This window comes from Mustela lutreola, chromosome 8, assembly GCF_030435805.1.
Source record: "Mustela lutreola isolate mMusLut2 chromosome 8, mMusLut2.pri, whole genome shotgun sequence".
NCBI lineage: Eukaryota > Metazoa > Chordata > Mammalia > Carnivora > Mustelidae > Mustela > Mustela lutreola.
In genome coordinates, this window is record NC_081297.1 from 57,393,687 (window position 1) to 57,416,211 (window position 22,525).

At 43.4% G+C, this 22,525-nt stretch overlaps 2 protein-coding genes across 6 annotated transcripts in view; one reads left to right on the plus strand and one right to left on the minus strand.

Annotated features, from left to right (window-relative positions):
• Positions 1 to 14,386, plus strand: part of LOC131838599 (protein canopy homolog 2) — a 38,912-nt gene extending 24,526 nt beyond the window's left edge. For all 4 annotated transcript variants that reach the window (XM_059184949.1, XM_059184950.1, XM_059184948.1 and 1 more), the window contains 10 exons: positions 43 to 93; positions 648 to 755; positions 1,878 to 1,943; positions 2,305 to 2,436; positions 2,691 to 2,879; positions 11,116 to 11,315; positions 11,762 to 11,891; positions 12,008 to 12,109; positions 12,305 to 12,514; positions 12,833 to 14,386. In XM_059184949.1, coding sequence (XP_059040932.1) covers positions 43 to 93; positions 648 to 755; positions 1,878 to 1,943; positions 2,305 to 2,436; positions 2,691 to 2,879; positions 11,116 to 11,315; positions 11,762 to 11,891; positions 12,008 to 12,109; positions 12,305 to 12,514; positions 12,833 to 13,003 — 1,359 coding nt within the window. In that variant the 3' untranslated portion in view covers positions 13,004 to 14,386. The remainder of the gene's footprint in view (positions 1 to 42; positions 94 to 647; positions 756 to 1,877; positions 1,944 to 2,304; positions 2,437 to 2,690; positions 2,880 to 11,115; positions 11,316 to 11,761; positions 11,892 to 12,007; positions 12,110 to 12,304; positions 12,515 to 12,832) is intronic.
• Positions 13,080 to 18,600, minus strand: COQ10A (coenzyme Q10A). 2 transcript variants are annotated; one of them, XM_059184954.1, is made up of 5 exons: positions 18,232 to 18,600; positions 17,547 to 17,693; positions 16,564 to 16,756; positions 16,238 to 16,339; positions 13,080 to 15,932 (listed from the first exon to the last, which is right to left on the minus strand). In XM_059184954.1, exons 1-5 carry the CDS (start codon positions 18,363 to 18,365, stop codon positions 15,765 to 15,767), a joined length of 744 nt encoding a protein of 247 aa, XP_059040937.1. In that variant the 5' UTR covers positions 18,366 to 18,600; the 3' UTR covers positions 13,080 to 15,764. The 2 variants fall into 2 exon arrangements, with proteins under 2 accessions (XP_059040937.1, XP_059040938.1); XM_059184955.1 differs by lacking the exon at positions 18,232 to 18,600 and adding an exon at positions 17,822 to 18,115.
• Positions 18,601 to 22,525: the final 3,925 nt, after the last annotated feature.

The window sequence follows — 22,525 nt, forward strand, 5'->3', positions numbered from 1 at the left end:
GGAAGAGTAACTGTTGCATAAGGTTTTGTGTTTTCTCTGCAGAATGCATCTTGTCTTATTCTTGCTGCTCGGCATGCCAGCACTTCCCCTACGGTAAGGCTTGGAAAGGAGAATCACTGAGGCAATCTGATCTTGGGATTGTGGGGTGGGGAGCAGCAGTTGGTTACCACGTAGCCTCTCATCATTATCCTAAATAACTCTAAGAGATGTCTGTTGTTACTGTTGTTATAAATTATTACTATTATTACTATTTTAAGAAATAATTCAATAGTGTAGTGAGATGGAAATATCAAATATTTTTGCCTAATTTTTTAAGTTGTAGTAAAATATGCATAACAGAAAGTTTTCCATTTTAACATGTACAGTTTAGTGACAGTAAGTACAGTCATGTTATTGTACAACTGTCACCACTGTCCATCTCCAGAACTTTTCATCTTCCCAAATTGAGGTAGCCATTAAATAAATAAGCTCTCCCATTCCCCTCCCTCTCTACTTCTTTTATCTTCATCTGTGCACAGTAGTTGACTGATTTTCTCTGGCAGATTGAGAAAGCCAGATTTTAAAAAGCAGTCTCAACATACCTACTTTGTAGGAAAAATAGAATCAACACTTTGATCATCACTTAACTTCTCTATTTCTCTTTTTAGAATTTGAAAGATATATTGGCTGACCTGATACCTAAGGAGCAGGCCAGAATAAAGACCTTCAGGCAGCAACATGGCAAGACGGTAGTGGGCCAGATCACTGTGGACATGGTAAAGATTACGGGGTTTTGGCTGGAAAAAGTAGCTCTGTAATGTGCCTCAACAAAAAATACTATTCTCTTCACTGGCTATTCAGAAGCATCCAAGCATCCTGTCCCAAATATGGAAATGTTGGCACTTAGGATGTTCGTTAGAAATTAGACTATTCGGGTGCCTGGGTGGCTCAGTGGGTTAAGCCGCTGCCTTCGGCTCAGGTCATGATCTCAGGGTCCTGGGATCGAGTCCCACATCAGACTCTGCTCAGCCGGGAGCTTGCTTCCTCCTCTCTCTCTGCCTGCCTCTCTGCCTACTTGTGATCTCTCTCTGTCAAATAAATAAATAAAAATCTTTAAAAAAAAATAAAAATAAATTTAAAAAAAAGAAATTAGACTATTCTTTTCTGTGAATTTAATAGTTGAGCCTAACCTAATTTATCTATGGGAGGGATGAATAAAGTTTCTATTCTTCCCAGTCCCTCAGCTTTTGGGGCCAGGACTATTAGAATTAATGCTGTGATTTATACCACAGCTTTAGCAGACCAATGAGAACAGTTTTAGGATGACTTCTCCAGCCCGACGAGTCTGAGCAGCTCAGATGATGATTCCCCAACACTGTTTAGTCTGTGGTCTCTATCTCCTTTTCCTGTTATAGATCACGTTTTTGTTTTTGTTTTTTTTTCTCTTAAGATTTTACTTACTTATTGGACAGAGAGCACAAGCAGAGGAGTGGGGCAGGCAGAGGGAGAGGGAGAAGCAGGCTCCCTGCTGAGCAGAGATTCCCAAAGTGGAGCTCAATCCCAGGGCTCTGGGACCATGACTAGAGCCTAAGGCAAATGCTTAACCTTAAGTCTGAGCCACCCAAGCGCTCCTGTAGATCCCATTCTGTTGACTTTGGTTGGTGGGAATGAGAGGTAAGACTGGATAGTTAAATAAAGATAATGATTTTTCAGCTTAAACTTTTCATTTCCAATGTTAGTGGTCTTCCTTACAAAGTTTTTAGTTAACTCAGAAATCTTTCCAAAATGAAGTGTTGTAAGTCAGAGAATACATTTCATCTCTCAGATCTTGTGAAACATTAACAAGCTCTAGTCTGAGTTATTCTGACTACTGGTTACATCTTGTCTTTTTCTTTTAGATGTACGGTGGCATGAGAGGCATGAAGGGATTAGTATATGAAACATCAGTTCTTGATCCTGATGAGGTAAGAGAGACCCTTATGTCAACACTAATAATCACTGAGTTTACTGACTGTTTGCACACCCTGGATTAGACTGGTGAGGGTAAGGAAAACAAAGCATCTGCCTTCATGTTTTGGAAGATGGAAAATAAGGTACATATGGAATAACTGAAGAATAAGTCTACTTTTTCAGTATATCAATGAGTAAAACTAAAAGTACCAAACAGAATTAAGTTATATGAAGATTTAAGCTTTTAAAAACAATTTTTTTTAAGCTTTAGAAATTCTAACTTGTTGAAAGGTCTAATAAGAGTGAGAGTAGTCCATTATGTGACTTCTAGGCTGATACATTTAAGATTTGCACCTCTTACTCTTCTGTCTCAAGGGCATCCGTTTCCGAGGCTACAGTATCCCTGAATGCCAGAAACTGCTGCCCAAGGCTAAAGGGGGTGAAGAACCACTGCCGGAGGGCTTATTTTGGTTGCTGGTAACTGGACAAATCCCAACAGAGGAACAGGTAAAGCAGAAAGCTATTGGCCCTTCTCATTCTCTTCCTCCTTTGCCTTTCTCTAATCTCAGACACTTAATTCTGATCTGGCTCTGGGTGGTGGTTTATAGGGATGTGTAGTGAGGGGAAGGAATCACAGCAGAGTTCTGTATAAGTGGACTGGGTTGAATTCTCTTGGACTTTCTTTACTCAGATGTCACTGTCTTTTTATTTCTCCTCTTTTCCTTTGCCTAGTGTTCTGAGCAATGTCTCCCTTTCCACAGGTGTCTTGGCTCTCAAAAGAGTGGGCAAAGAGGGCAGCTCTACCTTCCCATGTGGTCACCATGCTGGACAACTTCCCTACCAATCTACACCCCATGTCTCAGCTCAGTGCTGCTATTACAGCCCTCAACAGTGAAAGTAACTTTGCCCGAGCATACGCAGAGGGTATCAACCGAACCAAGTACTGGGAGGTAGGAAATTTTGATGGCAATGATTGATGTGTGGTGGAGATTCAAAGAACTTGAGCGTGAAGGAAGAAAAAGGAATGTAGAATCTTCAGGAGAACTACTTCTCTGAGTTATGCTAGAAGCTCATTTAACACATTTTTATTTTAGGCTTGCTTTCTTTCAGTCCTTAGGATTACACAGATAAATAGAACATGCTTTCTATCACCAAGTTTATTGATTTGGTTAGGGTGATATACGTGTAAAAAAAATTACAGTTCAGTAGTCTTGCTGTAATAGAGGTATTAAACAGGGCTTTTGGAACACTGGAAAGGATGTAACTTAACTGGAGGGTCCCAGAGGAAGATTTTGCAGAGCAGTCTCACCCTAGCCCCCAAAAGTCCCTTCTTCTTCTTCAAATAAGGAGAACCTTGAGAACATTAGGTGAATGGCACTAAGGCAGTTCTAGAGTCTAGGAGGACTAATACCAATCAACCAGTGTTCTGTACTGTCCCATTCAAGATACCTCTCAGGAGCAGAAGGATGGTTAGTATCCTGGAAGTGGGATCCAGACACAAATGAGCTTTCTTTTCTTTTTCTTTTTTTTTTTTTTTTTTAAAGATTTTATTTATTTATTTGACAGAGAGAAATTACAAGTAAGCAGAGAGGCAGGCAGAGAGAGGAGGAAGCAGGCTCCCTGCTGAGCAGAGAGCCCGATGCGGGACTCGATCCCAGGACCCTGAGATCATGACCTGAGCCGAAGGCAGCGGCTTTACCCACTGAGCCACCCAGGCGCCCCTCTTTTTTTTTTTTAAAAGATTTTATTTATTTATTTGACAGAGATCACAACTAGGCAGAGAGCAGGCAGAGAGAGAGAGAGGAGGAAGCGGGCTCTCTGCAGAGCAGACAGCCCGATGCGGGGCTTGATCCCAGGACACTGGGATCATGACCTGAGCCGAAGGCAGAGGCTTTAACCCACTGAGCCACCCAGGCGCCCCGAGCTTTACTTTCTGAAAATGAAATGTGATTTTAATAGTTCGAACTGGTCTGAGTATGTGAAGACTATTGTGCCTTGTCCCAATGCATAGTACATAATTGCTTCCGTCCTCTTTCCAGTACCCCACATGGTACCCACAAACACTGGGTAAAGGACAAGTTATCTGGCTAGGTTTACAGCAAGACATCTCATTTTCTTTCCTTGTTTGGAGACAGATAATACAGAACAGATCAGTTCCTTTTTGCAAAGCAGGTACATTAGATGATTTGACCAGGAGAAAGCCCCCAAAGAGTTCACTTGATGCCTGGCACAGAAGAGCATGCATCGCCCACTGGTCTGATGCAATGCTCTTAGGGTTTTGGCAAATCCTCCTTCATTTGATTGGTCAATATTTACTCAGTGCCAACTGTGTATAAAGAATTGTGTTTGCGGGGCGCCTGGGTGGCTCAGTGGGTTAAGCCGCTGCCTTCGGCTCAGGTCATGATCTCAGGGTCCTGGGATCGAGTCCCGCATCGGGCTCTCTACTCAGCAGGGAGCCTCCTTCCTCCTCTCTCTCTGCCTGCCTCTCTGCCTACTTGTGATCTCTCTCTGTCAAATAAATAAATAAAAATCTTTAAAAAAAAAAAAAAAAAAAGAATTGTGTTTGCTATTGGGGGAAAGAGGGAGAGTGGGTTTGAAATTAGTTTGGTTGGCATTGAGAAGGAAGGTATAGGAATGATGGAAAATATACACTTTCACAAGTGCTTAAATTGTATTTAAAGCCATATATCAGCAGGCTCAGAAGTTTGTAGAATCTGAATATATTGCTTTCCATTTTCTTTTTTGCTATTCAAGCTTGTTATTTTCTGTTATGGGTCACCATAACAGAAAAGGTTAAATTGAGATGAGCAGTTCTGCTATTGTAAAACTTGTCTTTTAGAAATTTACCACGTAGATGTGGCTGTTAACTGCTTATAATGCCGTTGTCTTGACTGTCATGAGACGGGGAGAAAACAGCTTCTTCATGCTTTACAATAGATGTCTGTAAGATATTTCCTAGGCATCCAAACATGCTTCATTACTTTATACTGTTCTTTACTGAATTGTTAAAATGAATCCTGTTTCAACGTATATCATTCCTTGTTCTGCCATTATCTCTTCATGAGATGTCATGTGAGTGTGGTTGTCTTGAGGTGAATGTGTTATATTCCACGACTTTGCCGATCTTTTGGAGAGTATTTATAAGCAGTACTGATGTATTTGTCAGCCGTAGGGTATGTGTCTGATGAGTTTACACTGCACAAATACTAGCACTGGTAACTTTAGTTCAGTAGAGCTTCATGCTCTTTTGGTATTACATGTTATATCTCTCTCAGTGGTCAGACACACTATTTCTATTCAATGCTCTGCCTTGCTCTGCCTTGGTTAACCATAGGCTACTTAAGTAGAAATGCATGACATCATTAGGCTGGTTATTTCTGTTTGAAAATTTATATCGAGGGGTGCCTGGGTGGCTCAGTAGGTTAAGCCTCTGTCTTTGGCTCAGGTCCTGGGATTGAGCCCTGCCTGCATCAGACTCTCTGCTCAGCAGGGAGCCTGTTTCCCCCTCTCTACCTGCCTCTCTGCCTACTTGTGATCTGTCAAATAAATAAATAAAATCTAATAAATAAATAAAAATTAAAAAAATAAAAATTTATGTCAAGGAGTTCATGCATGACCTGAGTTTTTACTAGAGCTATCAGTCAGTTCATACTTTTTTTTTCCTTTTTCTTTTTAATGTATACCTTAAGAGGATGATTTTTAGAATGTAACATTTTTTCCATAACAGAGATCAATAGTATAGTATAATCTATTGAGTTGAAAAAGTTGGGTCTCTTGCTGAATGACCTCACTTCACTCATGACCAGGAGATTGCTATGATGCTACCAGGTGTTTAATTATGAAATAACCTTAAGATGTTGAATACAGGGGCACCTGGGTGACTCAGTTGTTAAGCGTCTGCCTTTGGCTCAGGTCATGATCCCAGAGTCCTGCATCGAGCTCCCTGCTCAGTGGGAAGCCTGCTTCTCCCTCTCCCATTCCCCCTGCTTATGTTCCCTCTCTCACTGTGTCTGTCATATAAATAAATAAAATCTTTTTAAAAAAATGTTGAATTCAGTAAAATTTGCTAAATAGCTGGCAGATCAAGTTTTCCTGATAATGCCACCTTTATAAAGCCTATGACTGGTATACATAGGTTTTGAAGTTTTTATAAAATCACCATCCAAACACCTGAAAACTTTTGAATACATGTCTGATATTATGCTTAAATTCTTTTTTTTTTTTTTTAAAGATTTTATTTATTTATTTGACAGAGATCACAAGTAGGCAGAGAGAGAGGAGGAAGCAGGCTCCCCGCTGAGCAGAGAGCCTGATGCGGCACCCGATCCCAGGACCCTGAGATCATGACCTGAGCCGAAGGCAGCGGCTTAACCCACTGAGCCACCCAGGCGCCCCGCTTAAATTCTTTTTAATCATTATCTGATTTAATCCTCAGAACAACCCTATGAGGTAGATGTTATTTGTTATTCTCATTTTACTGAATGGGAAAACTCAGGATTAGAGAAGTTGAGTAGCCCAAGGTCTTGCAGCTAAAAGTGATAGAGACCAGATTCAAACTTGAGTTTCCCTCACTCTGGGGGCTATTCACAATTAATACTAGCTTTCTTCTTTTTCTTTGTCTCCTTAAAAATGATTGAAAGCTAACTACATGGCCAGGATTTTGGTAGCCATGGAGATGCTGGCTCATGTTGATGATTATAGTCAGCTTTGTAACCTTTATTCCAGATAGTTGTGATGTTGACATGTCTTAATTGTCTTTTTAATTCCAAGGCTTGATGAAGAATGTGTTGGTACAAATAGCTAATAGCACCTCAGTGTTAGCTTATTAAAAAATAAATAGCAGGAGTTTTCTGTCATTTTTGTTTTGTTTTGTTTTGTGTTGATCTTTTGCATTGACCATAGTAAGGATTCCACATTGTCATACCTGATCTGATATATGTTGGTTTATACACTTCATTCTCAGTAGTGGAAACTGACATACAATCTCCTTTATATGTCTTCTTTTTGATGTGGCCATCCATACTTTCCAAATAGTTTTGCAAGTTAGTATATATACCACAGATAACAATTTGTCTAGCCAGGATTCTGTTCTTGGCATTGTGCTAATCAATCCAGGTCTCTTAGAACTGCATATACTTGATGCAGACTTCTGGAAGTAACCTCCTTCCTTGGGGGATATAAAGGAGGTATAGTTAGTAGTATGATTGGCATATAAGTAATCTCCTGAGAACTTGTGTTAGGCTGAGTATTTCTTGCTTCAAGTAGCTTTTTAATTTATAGAATCCAGCGGCACTGACAAAATTCACTATTTGGTACTTTTTAAAGTTATGTTATGTTATGTTATTTATTTATTTATTAAGATTTTATTTATTTATTTGACAGAGAGAGATGACAAGCAGGCAGAGAGGCAGGCAGAGAGAGAGGAGGAAGCAGGCTCCCTGCTGAGCAGAGAGCCCGATGCAGGGCTCGATCCCAGGACCCTGAGATCATGACCTGAACCAAAGGCAGCGGCTTAATCCACTGAGCCACCCAGGCGCCCCTTTAAAGTTATTTTAAAAAAGAAAATGCCAAAATCCTGTCTTGTCCCTAAGGAACTTAAAATCCCTTTGAGAAGATAGAATTGAGACATAAGAGTTGAGTAAGCTATTAATATCACAGGTGGCTAGATTATATGTTTCTATCTTTTTTTAAAAGATTTTATTTGGAGCGCCTGATAGCTTAGTTGGTTAAGCAACTGCCTTTGGCTCAGGTCATGATCCCAGGGTCCTGGGATCGAGCCCCATGTCAGGCTCCTTGCTCAGCAGGGAGCCGCCTTCTCCCTCTTCCTCTACCTGCTACTCTGCTGCCTTGTGCTCTCTCTCTCTCTGTGTGTCAAGTAATTAAATAAAATAAAATAAAATAAGATTTTATTTATTTAATTTTAAAGATTTTATTTTTATTTATTTGACAGAGAGAGATCACAAGTAGGCAGAGAGGCAGGCAGGGTGGAGGGGAAAGCAGGATCCCTGCTAAGCAGAGAGCCCAACATGGGGCTTGATCCCAGGACCCTGAGATCATGACCTGAGCTGAAGGCAGAGGCTTAACCCATTGAGCCACTCAGGCACCCCAAAAGATTTTATTTTTAAGTAATCTCTATAACCAGTGTAGGGCTCGAACTTATAACCCCAAGATTAAGAGTCTTATGCTCTACCAACTGTGTTTCTCTTTTTTCTTTTTCTATGTTTCTCTTAATAAATGAACACAAGGCTATTTATCAGGTAGTCTATTTTTTTTTTTTTTTAAGATTTTATTTATTTATTTGACAAAGAGAAATCACAGGTAAGCAGAGAGGCAGGCAGAGAGAGGAGGAAGCAGGCTTCTCGCGGAGCAGAGAGCCTGATGCGGGGCTCGATCCCAGGACCCTGGGATCATGACCTGAGCCGAAAGCAGAGGCTTTAACCCACTGAGCCACCCAGGCGCCCCAATCAGGTAGTCTTTTTTTAAGTTTAAATTTCAGTTAGTTAACATACAGTATAGTATTAGTTTCAGCTTACAATATAGTGGTTCAGTACTTCTATATATCACCAGCTGCTCATTCGAGTAGTCTTCCTAAAAAAACTTGAACCTGAATCTACTCAAGCCTTTAAATCTAACTCTCAGTTTGTAGAAAATACAGTAGACAGAGGAACACGTTAAATGATATCACAGGTATATAACCAGCAAAATCTAAACTGGGAAGTTCTCCAGAATGAGTGATCCAATTTTCCATAAATAAATTGCAAAGTTTAAAAAGGGAGACAGGGGCACGTGGGTGGCTCAGTCATTGGAGGTCTGCCTTCAGCTCGGGTCAGGATCCCAGGGTCCTGGATTTGGGCCCGGCATTGGGCTCCCTGCTCGGCAGGAACCCTGCTTCTTCTCTCCCATTCCCCCTGCTTGTGTTCCCTCTCTCACTGTGTCTCTGTCAAATGAATAAAATCTTTAAAAAAAAAAAAAAAAAAAAAGGGAAAGAAAGAGCACAAGAGGGAGCTTAACATTGATTATAAAAAAAAGAGACTTCAGGGGCGCCTGGGTGGCTCAGTGGGTTAAGCCGCTGCCTTCGGCTCAGGTCATGATCTCAGGGTCCTGGGATCGAGTCCCGCATCGGGCTCTCTGCTCAGCAGGGAGCCTGCTTCCTCCTCTCTCTCTCTGCCTGCCTCTCTGTCTACTTGTGATCTGTCAAATAAATAAAATCTTAAAAAAGAAAGAGAGAGAGAGACTTCAGAGAAGCATGAGATGATTGCAATGTGGGCTGTTATCAGTCCTGAATCAAATAAATGAAGTGGGGGGCTTTATAATCAGGGAAACTTAAATACGGAGTAGATACTTAATGATATTGAGGATCTAATTTTTTTACTGTAGGATAAGGGTTTTGTGATTTTTATTTATCAATAGCCTTTATCTTTTAGAGATAATATGCTTAAATATTTATGTGTTGGAATATATAATGTCTGGAATTTACTCACAGTAATTTGGGAGGGGAAAGTAAAGGTGTGATGAAACAAAAATGTCTATGAGTTAATTGTTTAAGCTACATGATGCTTATTAGCTGAGTGGGTAACTTTGGGCAAGTTACTTGACCTGGCTAAGCCCCAATTTCTTCATTTATAAAATGAGGATGTATTACCTTATAGGACTATTGTGAGAAAAGAAAAAAAATGCAAATAACATACCACAGTGCCTATTATATAATAAGTGCTTTAAAAATGGAAGCCTTTGTTATTAACTAACAATTGAATGCCACTGTTTGACCCTTGGCATATATGGTGAATTTTCTTTGTAAGGTGGAACATAGAATTAATTGTTAAAACCTAGTGTCTTAGCTCATTCATTGAGTCATGTACTGGGAAGGATCATGATTACACATAAAAGGCTTCAAAATCTGACTTTGGGGGCGCTTGGGTAGCTTAGTCAGTTAAGTATCCAACTCTGGTTTTGGCTCAGGTGTCCTGATCTCAGGGTCATGAGATCGACCCCTGCATGGGATTCCGTGCTCAGTGGAGAGTCTGCTTGAGATTCTCTCTCCCTCTCCCTTTGTCCATCCCCACCAATAAATAAATAACTCTTTTTTAAAAATCTGACTTTGGGGATGCCTGGGTGGCTCAGTTGGTTAAGCAGCTGCCTTCGGCTCAGGTCATGATCCCAGCGTCCTGGGATCGAGTCCCACATCGGGCTCCTTGCTCCGCAGGGAGCCTGCTTCTCCCTCTGACTCTGCCTTCCACTCTGTCTGCCTGTGCTCTCTCTCTCTCTCTCTGACAAATAAATCAATAAATAAAAATCTTAAAAAAAAAAATAAAAAATCTGACTTTGGCATTTAACTGAATGCTCTGAGCTTTAGTTCCCTCACCTTTAAAATAGAGGTCACTATGTGGTAAAAATTGTAAATTTTTTTTTTTTAAGATTTTATTTATTTATTTGACAGAGATCACAAGTAGGCAGAGAGGCAGGCAGAGAGAGAGGAAGGGAAGCAGGCTCCCTGCTGAGCAGAGAGCCCGATGCGGGACTCAATCCCAGGACCCTGAGACCATGACCTGAGCCGAAGGCAGCGGCTTAACCCACTGAGCCACCCAGGTGCCCCCAAAATTGGAAATTTTTATTTTAAGATTTCATTTGGGTATTTTTTTAAGATTTGGGTATTATTATTTTAAGATTTGGGTATTTTAAGATTTATTTATTTGGGGGGTAGCTTAAGCAGGGGGAGTCTAAGTCAGACACTTAAGTGATTGAGCCACCCAGGCACCCCAGAAATAATGTGGTTTATTTATTTATTTAATATATTTATTTGACAGATAGAACACAAGCAGAGGGAGAGGGAGAGGGAGAAGCAGGCTTCTTAACGGAGCAGGGAGCCTGACATGGGGCTTGATCCCAGGACCCTGGGATCATGACCTGAGCTGAAGATAGATGGTTAACGACTGAGCCACCCAGGTGTCCCCAGAAATAATGTTTTAATATACACAAGACATACATGAGATCCTATATGTGAATCCCTTAGTGCAGAGCCTGGATCATAAAATTATTTGATTAAATAGTTATTGTTGTTAGCCTCCTTATATAATCGCTGAGCATAACACCATCAACCAATCCATGGGGAACAAAGAGCATCCTTGCCTAATTCTTTTTTTGTTGATAAATTCTTTTCTTTTTTCTCCATTTTCCTCCTCTCCTCAGTTGATTTATGAAGATTGTATGGATCTGATCGCAAAGCTACCTTGTGTTGCAGCAAAGATTTACCGGAATCTTTACCGGGAGGGCAGCAGCATTGGGGCCATTGACTCTAAGCTGGACTGGTCCCACAATTTCACCAACATGTTAGGCTATACCGATGCTCAGTTCACTGAGCTCATGCGCTTGTACCTCACCATCCACAGGTAAGCTAGACCCAGGAACCACAGCTACAGATGCCTGGGTTGGTAGAAAATTTTAAGAAAAGCTCCTTAACATTCTCATCTTCTGGGAACAGGTGGCAGGCAACATGGAGATGGAAACTTGGCGTAGGATCACAGAAGGCAAAAAAGGAGTCTAGTAAAGGAAGTCCAGAGGTGTGGGGAAATTACCATAACCACAATAAGAACAAAGTAATGCTTCTAAGAAGCTTGGGAAAGGTGCTAGTTGCTGCAGTAGATGATCTTTCAGCTTTCCAGGAGCTCCCTCTTCTGGCCATTGCTGTTAAAGCTGGAGTGAGAGTGTGGGAGCTTGGCACACAGGCATCATCAACCAGTGACCTCTCCAGCTCTGTGGATTAGTGAACAAAGGCTGGTAATGAGATTGGGACTTGTCTTACCAGAGCTTTTCTCCTTTCTTACTTCCCCCACAGTGACCATGAGGGAGGCAATGTAAGTGCCCATACTAGCCACCTGGTGGGCAGTGCCCTTTCAGACCCCTACCTGTCCTTTGCAGCAGCCATGAATGGGCTAGCAGGGCCCCTGCATGGTTTGGCAAATCAGGTAAGACTCCTTTTCTTTTCCTGCTCCCTGTTTTTCTTACTCCCATGCTTCTGATCTTGGCATTCTCTCCTGGCATATGTATTGATACTATCTTATTCCCTAAACCTTACCCACAGGAAGTACTTGTTTGGTTGACACAACTACAGAAAGAAGTTGGCAAAGATGTGTCAGATGAGAAGTTACGAGACTACATATGGAACACACTGAACTCAGGACGGGTAAGCAGAGATGCTTAGCAGCTAGGAAAGAAGCCAAGACCCAAATTGTACAATTTGGAAGAATAAAGAATAGAATGAAAGAGGTCCCCTAAGTTAGAGAAGACTTCCCCCATATTTGTCTATCCTGAAGAATTTAGAAAAGACAAGAACTTCTTCTTGAGAGTACAACTGGCTTTTTACCCTTGCTTTTTGCAGGTTGTCCCAGGCTATGGCCATGCGGTACTAAGGAAGACTGATCCACGATATACCTGTCAGCGAGAGTTTGCTTTGAAACACCTGCCTCATGACTCCATGTTTAAGCTGGTTGCTCAGCTGTACAAGATTGTGCCTAATGTCCTGTTAGAGCAGGGCAAGGCCAAAAATCCTTGGCCCAATGTAGATGCTCACAGTGGAGTGCTGCTCCAGGTGAGTCTTCCCTTCTCTGCATTCCCTTTAATTTGTGCCAAATGTTAGTGTTCTCTGCCATGCAGAAAATCAGAGCAAGGACTAGTCAGAGCAAGGACTCATGCCTTCTTCCTTATTCTTTTGATAAAGTTGCATATGGCGGAGGGCAGGTGCAGACAAGAGGAACGGGCTGTTCTCTTTTCAGAATCCTAGTTACTGTACTTTCCCTAGTGTCATTTCTGTTGAAGGCTGAGTTGGTTAAGGTTACTATCACCTGGGACTTGTGCATGCCATTACCCCAGGGCCTTTAACATAACTTTTTTCTCTCTTATCTTACAGTACTATGGCATGACAGAGATGAATTACTACACAGTCCTGTTTGGGGTGTCACGGGCACTGGGTGTACTGGCACAACTCATCTGGAGCCGAGCCCTAGGCTTCCCACTAGAGAGGCCCAAGTCCATGAGCACGGATGGTCTGATGAAGTTTGTGGACTCTAAGTCAGGGTAAAACTGAAGACTGGGGGAAACTATCAGAAAGTGAGGGAGCTTTAAAAAAAAGTATAATTTTGTTTTGTTTCAGGGGGCTTTTTAAGACTTAAGATTAAATTGTATCTGAGGCACTGATAATAAGTTTGAGGTTAAAATATAAATTAAGACTTTAAAAGATAAAAAGTAACCCCTTCTTCCCCAGCCAGTTCCTTTCTCCTGCCTGGTGAGTTGCCCATCAACTGTAGGGTGACCAGGACTAGTGCATGTGGTATGGGTTAGGTTTGGGCCCCCCACCAAATCTAGAGTGAGAATCTCACTCTCCTTTGCCTGGGTTGAAGCTGCAGATTCTCTGCAACCACTTCAGAGCTTTTAGTTCTTCTGTCTCCAGCCCTCCAGAGGCCAGCAAATCAGGACTCTGGCCTCTTCTGTTTCCATAGGAATCATGTTGGATTGTCAGCTCTATCAAACCCCATTGCTCTCTCCCATGCACACAGACACTTCTAGCAAGACCTGTGGTTAGTCGAACATCTTTGGCACTTTTATGCTACCAGGTGACCATAAAGGCGATGGGATTCATTGTGACGGGCACCCAGTATTTGATTTTTTTAATTATCACATGAAAATTAAGATCTAGAGTGTTCTTTCCCCACTACTTTAATACGACCCTCCTTTCAGATTTTCTGTACCTGCTGCACCTCAAGCTGAAGGTGCTCCGGACCTTCCCTTCTTGGTCCTCACTAGAGACCTCTTTCAGCAGGTTGTATATGCCACTGTCTGAGCTGTGGTCCTTCCCAGTCATTTGGCTTTATCAGTGCTTATCATGAACTGAGTTTTCACTTCCATGGAACACAAGCCACTATCTTCTGACTTTTTTCCCCCTTTATTTTAATATGCTGTGGGCCATTGAGTAAGGACTTGGGAATGACTAGCATGGTATCTTCATAGTCTGGTTCCAGGGATATGGGTACTTTCTGAGCAGGGAAATTTAAGATTGGTGGTGGTTTCCTTTGAATATCAGGTCCTGGGGCTGAGAACATTAATAATAGGCTTCCCTTCTCTTTCTCTGCTACCAGGAAATATCCCTTTATTTATCAAGTTCCTTATCCAGTCCCTTCCCCAAGAGCTCACAGTACAGTGTTTGTTTTTTAGAAGCCCCATTTGCACAGGTTTTCAGTGACTCAGAATGCTCTACTGCCTTTTCTTTAAGAAAGGATTGAAATACACTCCTACTGTGCCCCCTTCCTCTCTTGCAACTCCTGCCTGTGTTTGTGTGGATCCCTAATCCCTAGAACCACGCTGAGATGGACACATTGTCTGTATACCCCTGGGTAACTGTCAAGTCATGATCCAGACTTCAGGTTGTTCTGTATAAAATGCAAAATAAATGTTTTTATTAACAATGCTTGAGCCTGCTATTAAATAAGGCCTGTAAGAATCTCTGTTATAAAGTAAGGAATCTGACTAGCAAGATCCTAGACTAAGTGGGTTCTAAGTTATCCTATACATCCTTTATCTTTATGTGGATTTGACATTCATTTACCCTAATAAGGCAGGGTCCCTGTGAAATTTCCAAAGAAGAGTTCTGTTTTTCCTCAGGGTTAAATGTCCTTGACCTTTAGCCCCCCATCCTTCCTAATTTTGTTGTAAGATAGAACACTCGAGGACCGAAGCTGAGACCTCACAACTGCATATGTGACTAATCCAAGGAAACTGGTGCAGCCCACTGGGTGAAAAGAACAAAACCATACCAAGGGCAGAGGAGGACTGCTAACTCTGGATCTGAGCCACTAGAGGGCTCTGGTACTGTGTGGAATGCCTCCTCTTTGCAGTCTCTTAAGGAAGTCCTCAAAGTAAGAGGTGGTCCTAAGACCATCAGCTATATGGTAGATCTGATGCCAGATTATTCTGTCCTGAGCCTCCTGCTACAACTGACCTTCTGAAAAAGTCTATAAATAGCCAAGGGAGTGGGTACTAGGTCCTGGCTTGTAGAATGTGCTACTATAGTTAGCAGGGACACTATGTCCAAGAGGCCTTCTTGCACCTTTATTCCCCTGAGGAAGGAACCCATGACTTTCTTCTACTCTGGTATATCCACATCATTCCCCCAAGACAGTATAAAAAAGCTAAATTCATACTGTCACATTTAATTTATTGAAATTTTATAAAAACTCAGCCAAGTAGAAGAAAAAGATACGATCCAAGAGTACAATTCTCTTCAGTGCTTTTTTTCTCCTTGCCCCTGGGCACTGATGTTAAGAAAGCCCCTCACTCTCCACTAACCAGGCAGCATGGAAATATTCTTAAAGTGAGGTCATATGGATTTCAAGCTGGGGCCAGATCTCAGGCATTTCCTGAGGCGTCTTGGGCAGGCAGCAGTTATCAACCACTCAATACCTCTGTCAGAGGAAAAAGCTCAGTTTATTCATTCCCTAGAAAGTTGCTATCTTCCCCTGGTCATATACTAAAACACCTTGACAGGGTCCAGAGACAACCAACTGTCCTGATTATAATTCATTGTAGGTAGGTTGCAGACATCAGGCATATGGGGCTCTCAAGGTGAGCCTGACCATTTCCTTGGCATGTCTCCTTTCCATAACCTCCTGCCTTTCTGCCCCAGCATTTCCAGCCAGCTTATAACCCAATTTCTGGGGAAGTGAGAGAGAGAACATCAGTATGAACACAGACTCTTCTTCCCTTATATTGGAGCAGGAGCCAAATGAAATAAATAAGAGAATTGGTTGGGAGGGAAACTAGAGGAGAGGCCAGGGAACAATCCTGCCTCAAGTCTGGTGCACCTCATGGAACATCAGTTCACGGGGGATGGCTGTTTCTGGACCAAACTTGGTAGCTGCCCGACGCTCAAAGGCAGCAACATTCTGCTTGACAACCTCATCAAAAAACATGGTAGCCAGCTGGGAGTGCAGCAGAGAACGAAATTCAAAGGAAATCTGGAAGAGGTAAGAGACAGACAGAAACTACTCAGGACCATGTTGGATAGTTCCTGGCCAAACACAAGGATACTTACTATTCAATGTGTTTTCTTTCCCTCCCCCTCCAGTTCCTTAGATCCCTTCAAAAGCCCTTACTTGGGACTGAGCACAGAGTATAAGTCTGATATAATCTCAGACCTGTAGAAAGTGTCATTGACTTCGGAAAATGCTAAGTGCTAGCTATACCTAATAACTTTCATAGTACCTCTGCTCAACTCTCACAAACCAGTTGTAGCGCTCTGCTACACAGCCTCTTGACTCACCGAAAAGTCCACAGTGCAAGTTCGGGGGTAGGCAGGAATACCAGGGCTGAATCGCCAAATGGTCTCTAAGTGGTTGAAGAGCTTGGCATCAGTGCAAACAGCCTAGAAGAGGGCAGTCAGGTAAATAATATTACAGTGGGATAAAACCTGTAGTAGGTAGAGGAGGGTATAAGAAAGAAACGTTTTCTTTCCCTTCTAATGTTTTTTTAGGAGAGTATTTGACACATGGAGATACAATCATTACAAAGAAGGCCAAAATAGCCCTTACATGTAAAAACGCAAGAGAACACAAAAACTTTGCTAATTTATCCTTCCCAAAGCCTCACCTTGACCATGTGAGGTTTGACCATGGAAACAGCAGAGGTATAACGTTCCACAATAGGTGGAAAGCCAACCTCTAACTGGGCCTTCAGGTGACCTTTACGGCTAGATACCACCAAGGACTTCTTACACCAGGGCACAAACTCACGATACTCCTGGACATTGGACACCACTTCAAACATCTCCTGCATTGAGTACCTAATGGAAGGAATCAGAGAGAGGCCAAGAGATTGCCACCTGGGTCAGGTTCCTCCTTGCCCTAATTGCCCTCCCCCTACCCATGCCTTTGCCCATCAACCATTCACCGTCAAGAACTAGAGATCCCAAAGAAGCCCAGATGAATGACTTCCCAAAAACAAACATGGAAATTTCCATGATGTTAAAATTATGTTTTGCAGTTCACAGAATGCTTTTGTATTTATTATCTATTTTGATCCTAACAGAGATCATTTTAGGAGGAACAGAAGCTATCAGTTTTACTGGTGATCACACAAGAACTCAGAACCTAGCTCTACAACTTTCCAAAAATGTAGCCCTAATAAGTAAACTACCTCTGTTTTCTCATCCCTAAATCAGAGTTAATAATAATACCTGGTTCATGGGTCTTTTGAGAGGATCAAATGAGAAAACCTACCTAAAACATTGGAGTAGTCTACCTACTAGCAGTAGCAAGTGCTCAATTAAGTGTTAGTATTATATCTTGCCCACAAATACATTTAAAAGGTCGGCAGAGAAATAATACTCTGTTGTCTTATATTGTCCAAATCTAATCCCGTTTCACTTAATGCATATGCAGGACAACGAAGAAGAGGGAAATTAAGGTTGGAAGGCTGGCAGAGAAGGATAAAGGATCAGTAATAATAGCTTGGGAAAGAGATGGCCAGGGATGAATCTTGCTCACTATTGCTACCTTTACACTCTAGCTTGGATTTAATCATTTGGGGAGGAAGGGAATATGGAAGAATGTTGGACAGGGGAGGATGCTCACCCCATGATCCTACGCTCAGAGTAAGCTTTTCGCTTGTTGGTGAAGGGGGCAGCAAAGCCCATGAAGGAGCGCGTAGGAGGTAAGCCAACCTCGGCCCCCAAGACCTGGGCAGCCCGGGGCAAGAAAAGGCTGCAAGACATCAGAAATCTACGGACAAAAGGAAAGGAGAGAGGACGTCAAGATTCTTTGTATTCTTCAACCATTCCCAGGGGAAAGGGGGCGGGGGTACATCCCAGAGGAAGGTCATATGAACAAACAAGCGTTTTCCCCAGCACCTGCTGCAGCCCGACAGGCTCCCTTGCCAGGCAGTCACGAGTGCGAAAGGTCGAGGGCGGATGAGGACAGTGCCGGGGGAGGAGATGGGGAAAAGTGGGGTGCATGCGAAGCGTAGTTGCCTTGGAGTGTGGGCTACGATACTGTTAAAAGCTAGGACTCAGAAAGTATCCCAGTCTCTGGGGCCTTGCCAAGCCGGGCGTTGCCAGGGCTCCCGCGAGGGGCACGTAGTGATAGGGCACCCATCCCGGGTACTTCCCCTTTCCCCAAAGCTCTATATGAGACCCATAGGAAAGACCGCTGCCGCCCCACGCCGCGCCCGCACCCTAGGGTTAAAAGCCTCCGCGGTGGAACTTGGGGCCTCGGGGCGACACCCTTGCCAGCCGCGCAGACGCTCGCACCTCCCTCTCACCTCATTGGTCGCGGCGGTCGCGGAGGGCCCGGGGGAGGAGCCGGGCGCGTGCCCAGGGGGAGCGTGAAGCCGCAGCAACGCTGGGCCGCTGCGCGCGTCCCGGCTGGGAGCCGCCGCGCACCCGCCGAGGCCATGCGCGGGACCGAACCTCCCTTGCCCTCTGGGCTCTGACCCCCGCTGCGCCCTCCTCACTCTGGAGGAAAAGAGGCAGGAAGCCGCCGCCGGGCGGGCTCAGGGTCCCCGAGAACAGGAGCGCCTCGGGGCTGCAGCTCCTCTCGCCCTGCTCCCGCCCGGGCGGCGGGGTAGCCTAGAACTGAAGCCGCGACCGCTGCTCCCACAGCTCCCAGTACCCCCACGTCACGCCGTTGCCATGGCTCGGAACTGGGAGAAGGAGGAAGGAAGGGGACAACGCGGCCTTTCGGGAGATGTAGTTTCACACCTCTAGCGATAAAGGGCGCAGGAGTGAGTGTATGAGAAGCTGCAGAGATGACCAGGAGGAACGGAGTCGCGTGGCAAACTGCTTGGCGAGTTTGTGGTCACGGAATTGATACATAAGCAGAACAGAAGCGACTTCGTGGGCGCGTCATCGTCAGACATCTGTTGATCTTCTGAACGTCTCTTTTAGAGCCATTATTATTATTATTATTATTTTAGATTTTATTTATTTATTTATTTCAAAGACAGAGATTACAAGTAGGCAGACAGGCAGGCAGAGAGAGGAGGAAGCAGGCTCCTTGCTGAGCAGACAGCCTGATGTGGGGCTCGAACCCATGACCCTGGGATCATGACCTGATCCGAAGGCAGAGGCTTTAACCCACTGAGCTACCCAGGCTCCCCTAGAGCCGTTATTATATTCTTCCTCGTTCATGAGTAGAATTTCTGTTAATCTTTGTAGCCTCTATAGTGCCTGGTACTATGCTGTACATCTTTGTGAAAGGAAATTAATCTTCCGACCTCTGGGCTAAGGTTTTGCACAATTTTTTCTTTTGATATTGATAGAAAGAAGGGGGGAGGGGAAGAACAAGATTTAATTTTAGGGGAGAAAACCCTCTTTGTCTGGAAGTGTGCACCTGAAGGGTGCGACCTCAGGGCGGGAACCCAGGCAAAGAAATATCACTGTATTGGGGCGCCTGGGTGGCTCAGTGGGTTAAGCCGCTGCCTTCGGCTCAGGTCATGATCTCAGGGTCCTGGGATCGAGTCCCGCATCGGCCTCTGTGCTCAGCAGGGAGCCTGCTTCCTCCTCTCTCTCTCTGCCTGCCTGTCTGCCTACTTGTGATCTCTCTCTGTTAAATAAATAAATAAAATCTTTAAAAAAAAAAAAAAAAAAGATATCACTATACTGCTTTCCATCCTGATACAAGTAGGGAAAACAATGCTCCTGATAAAAGTGGGAAAAACAAAAGGAAAATAAAAAGAGGAAGATTAGATCTAGATGGGTGCAAAAGTAATTGAAATTCTCCACACATTTTAAGAATGGCGCTGCCTAAGGCGCCTGGGCGATTCTGTTGGTAAAGGGTCTGCCCTTGTCTTAGGTCATGATCCCAGGGTCCTGGGATAGAGACCCTCCAGGAGTCAGACTACCTGCTGAGCAGAGAGTGTGCTTTTCCCACTACCCCTGTGTGTGATCCCTCTCTATCTCTCAAGTAAATAAATAAAATCTTATTTTTTAAAAAAGATTTTATTTATTTGTCAGAGAGAGAAAGAGAGCACGCACAAGCAGGCAGAGGTGGAGAGAGAAGCAGGCTCCCTGCGGAGGAAGGAACCTAATGTGGGACTCGATCCCAGGATCCTGGGATCATGACCTGAACTGAATATAGCAGCTTAACCGACTGAGACAACCAGGCATCCTGAAAATCTTATTTTTTAAAAAGACTTTATTTTTATTTTATTCATTAGAAACAGAGAGGCGGTGGGAGAAGCAGCCTCCTTGAGGCTGGCCACTGAGCTGGGAGCCTGATGGATTCCCCTAGGACTCCATCCTAGGACCCTGGGATCATGACCTGAGCCCAAGGCAGATGTTTAACTGACTAGGTCACCCAGGCTTGCCAAACAAATAAAATATTTTTTTAAGATTTTATTTGACAGAGATCACAAGTAGGCAGAGAGACAGGCAGAGAGAAGGGAGGAGGCCGACTCCTGGCTGAGCAGAGAGCCCGATGTGGGGCTTGATCCCAGGACCCTGGGACCATGACCTGAGCCAAAGGCAGAGGCTTTAACCCACTAAGCCACCCAGGCGCCCCTAAACAAATAAAATCTTTAAAAAAAAAAAGAAAGAAAAAAGAAAGAAAAGAAAAGAATGGTGGTGCTTGGTTATGAACCCTGTCTCTGTTTTTGTTCTAAACCTTTGGTCACATTTCCACACTCAGGAAAGTTTTGTCTAAAATAATGTGTAGAAAGGGGAAGAAGGATGAAGTAATTAAAGACTATGTCGCATTTGGGGTCTAACTGATGTGGAAGAGAAACAGCTTCTCTAGAAACAGGGGCCTGGAAACAGAAGTCCTCCATCTCCCCACTAATGAGATTGGCATTAATTTTGGGATTTCCATTGGATATGGATTACTTTTTTTTTAAGATTTTATTTTTTAGGGATGCCTGGGTGGCTCAGTTGGTTAAGCCTCTGCCTTCTGCTCAGGTCATGATCCCAGGGTTGTGGGATTGAGTCCCACATCAGCCTCCCTGCTCAGCGGGTAGCCTGCTGCTCCCTCTGCCTGCTGCTCCCCTGCTTATGCTCTCTCTCTCTCTCTCTGACAAATAAATAAAATATTAAAAAAAAAAATACTTTAGGGGCGCCTGGGTGGCTCAGTGGGTTAAGCCGCTGCCTTCGGCTCGGGTCATGATCTCAGGGTCCTGGGATTGAGTCCCACATCGGGCTCTCTGCTCAGCAGGGGGCCTGCTTCCCTTCCTCTCTCTCTGATCTCTTCCCTTCCTCTCTCCTACTGTGATTTAAAAAAAAAAAAAAAAAATATATATATATATATATATATATATATACACACATATATACATATATATATAATTTATTTATTTATTTTAAGATTTTATTTATTTATTTGACAGACAGAGATCACAAGTAGGCAGAGAGGCAGGCAGAGAGAGAGAGGAGGAAGCAGGCTCCCTGCTGAGCAGAGAGCCCGATGTGGGGCTCGATCCCAGGACCCTGAGACCATGACCCGAGCCAAAGGCAGAGGCCTAACCCACCGAGCCACCCAGGCGCCCCAAAAAGATTTTATTTTTTAAAGTAATCTCTACACCGAACCTGGGGCTCGAACTCACAACCCTGAATCCTCTATCAAGTGAACCAATCAGGTGGCCTTGGATTGCTTTTAAATTATGAGCCTATTTTATTTGAATGTCGAAGACCAAGAACCCTCCCTTGAACTCGGGCTTACATTTAACATTTTAAAGAAGGCGTTTTATGGAGAAAGCTTGGGTGGTTAAGCATCTGCTTCAGAATCAAGTCCTTGCTGGGCTCCTTGCTCAGTGGGGAGACTGCTCCCCCCTCTGCCTGCCACTCTCCCCTGCTTGTGCTTGCATTCTCTCTGACAAATAAACAAAATCTTTAAAAAAAAATTTTTTTGAAGGAAGGCATTTTCATCCTTATTTTATATTTATATTTATATTATATATACATGAAGCCCCAAATTGGAGAATGATCTTACCTCTTTTTCTCTCCTAACGTTTCTTCTTTTTCCCTCAGCACCCCTACCCCCACCACCAGGATACAGTCAGTATCACTTTCCAGTTCAAAGATGGTAATCTGGAGCCACTCTCAGTGGGCATGTGACCTTGAGGGACAGATTTACTCTTTCCAGCCTTGCTTTCTTGTCCAGACCCACTCCCTCTGACTAAGGGCTTACACATGTGAGACAGCTGCTTAGAGTGAGGAGAAAGGTTCTGGCTGGATAAAAGACAGAAATTAACCGGGATACATGACTGAATTGTGACCTCATTAACACTATGCCTTAACCGAGTTAACTGCTGCAGAATCCCCAAGGTACAATAGGCCTGCCGAGCCAATTTGCTTATTGTCCCCCTACTAATTAGATTAGCTAATTACTGCCATTTAAACTTTCCTAGTTCATTCCTCGTACTTGACCAACCAATTTCTTTCCATTTCCCTGTCACTCTACATCAATAACTTCCTTCAGGTATTAACCCAAAATACATCTACTCGAGGAAGACCATCTTTCGACTGAACTCATTCCTGAAAATTACTCCAAACACACGATGCCATGTAAAATAGCATGTATCCTATATTCTCTAGTAGTTTTGTATGTATATGTATGCTCTTCGA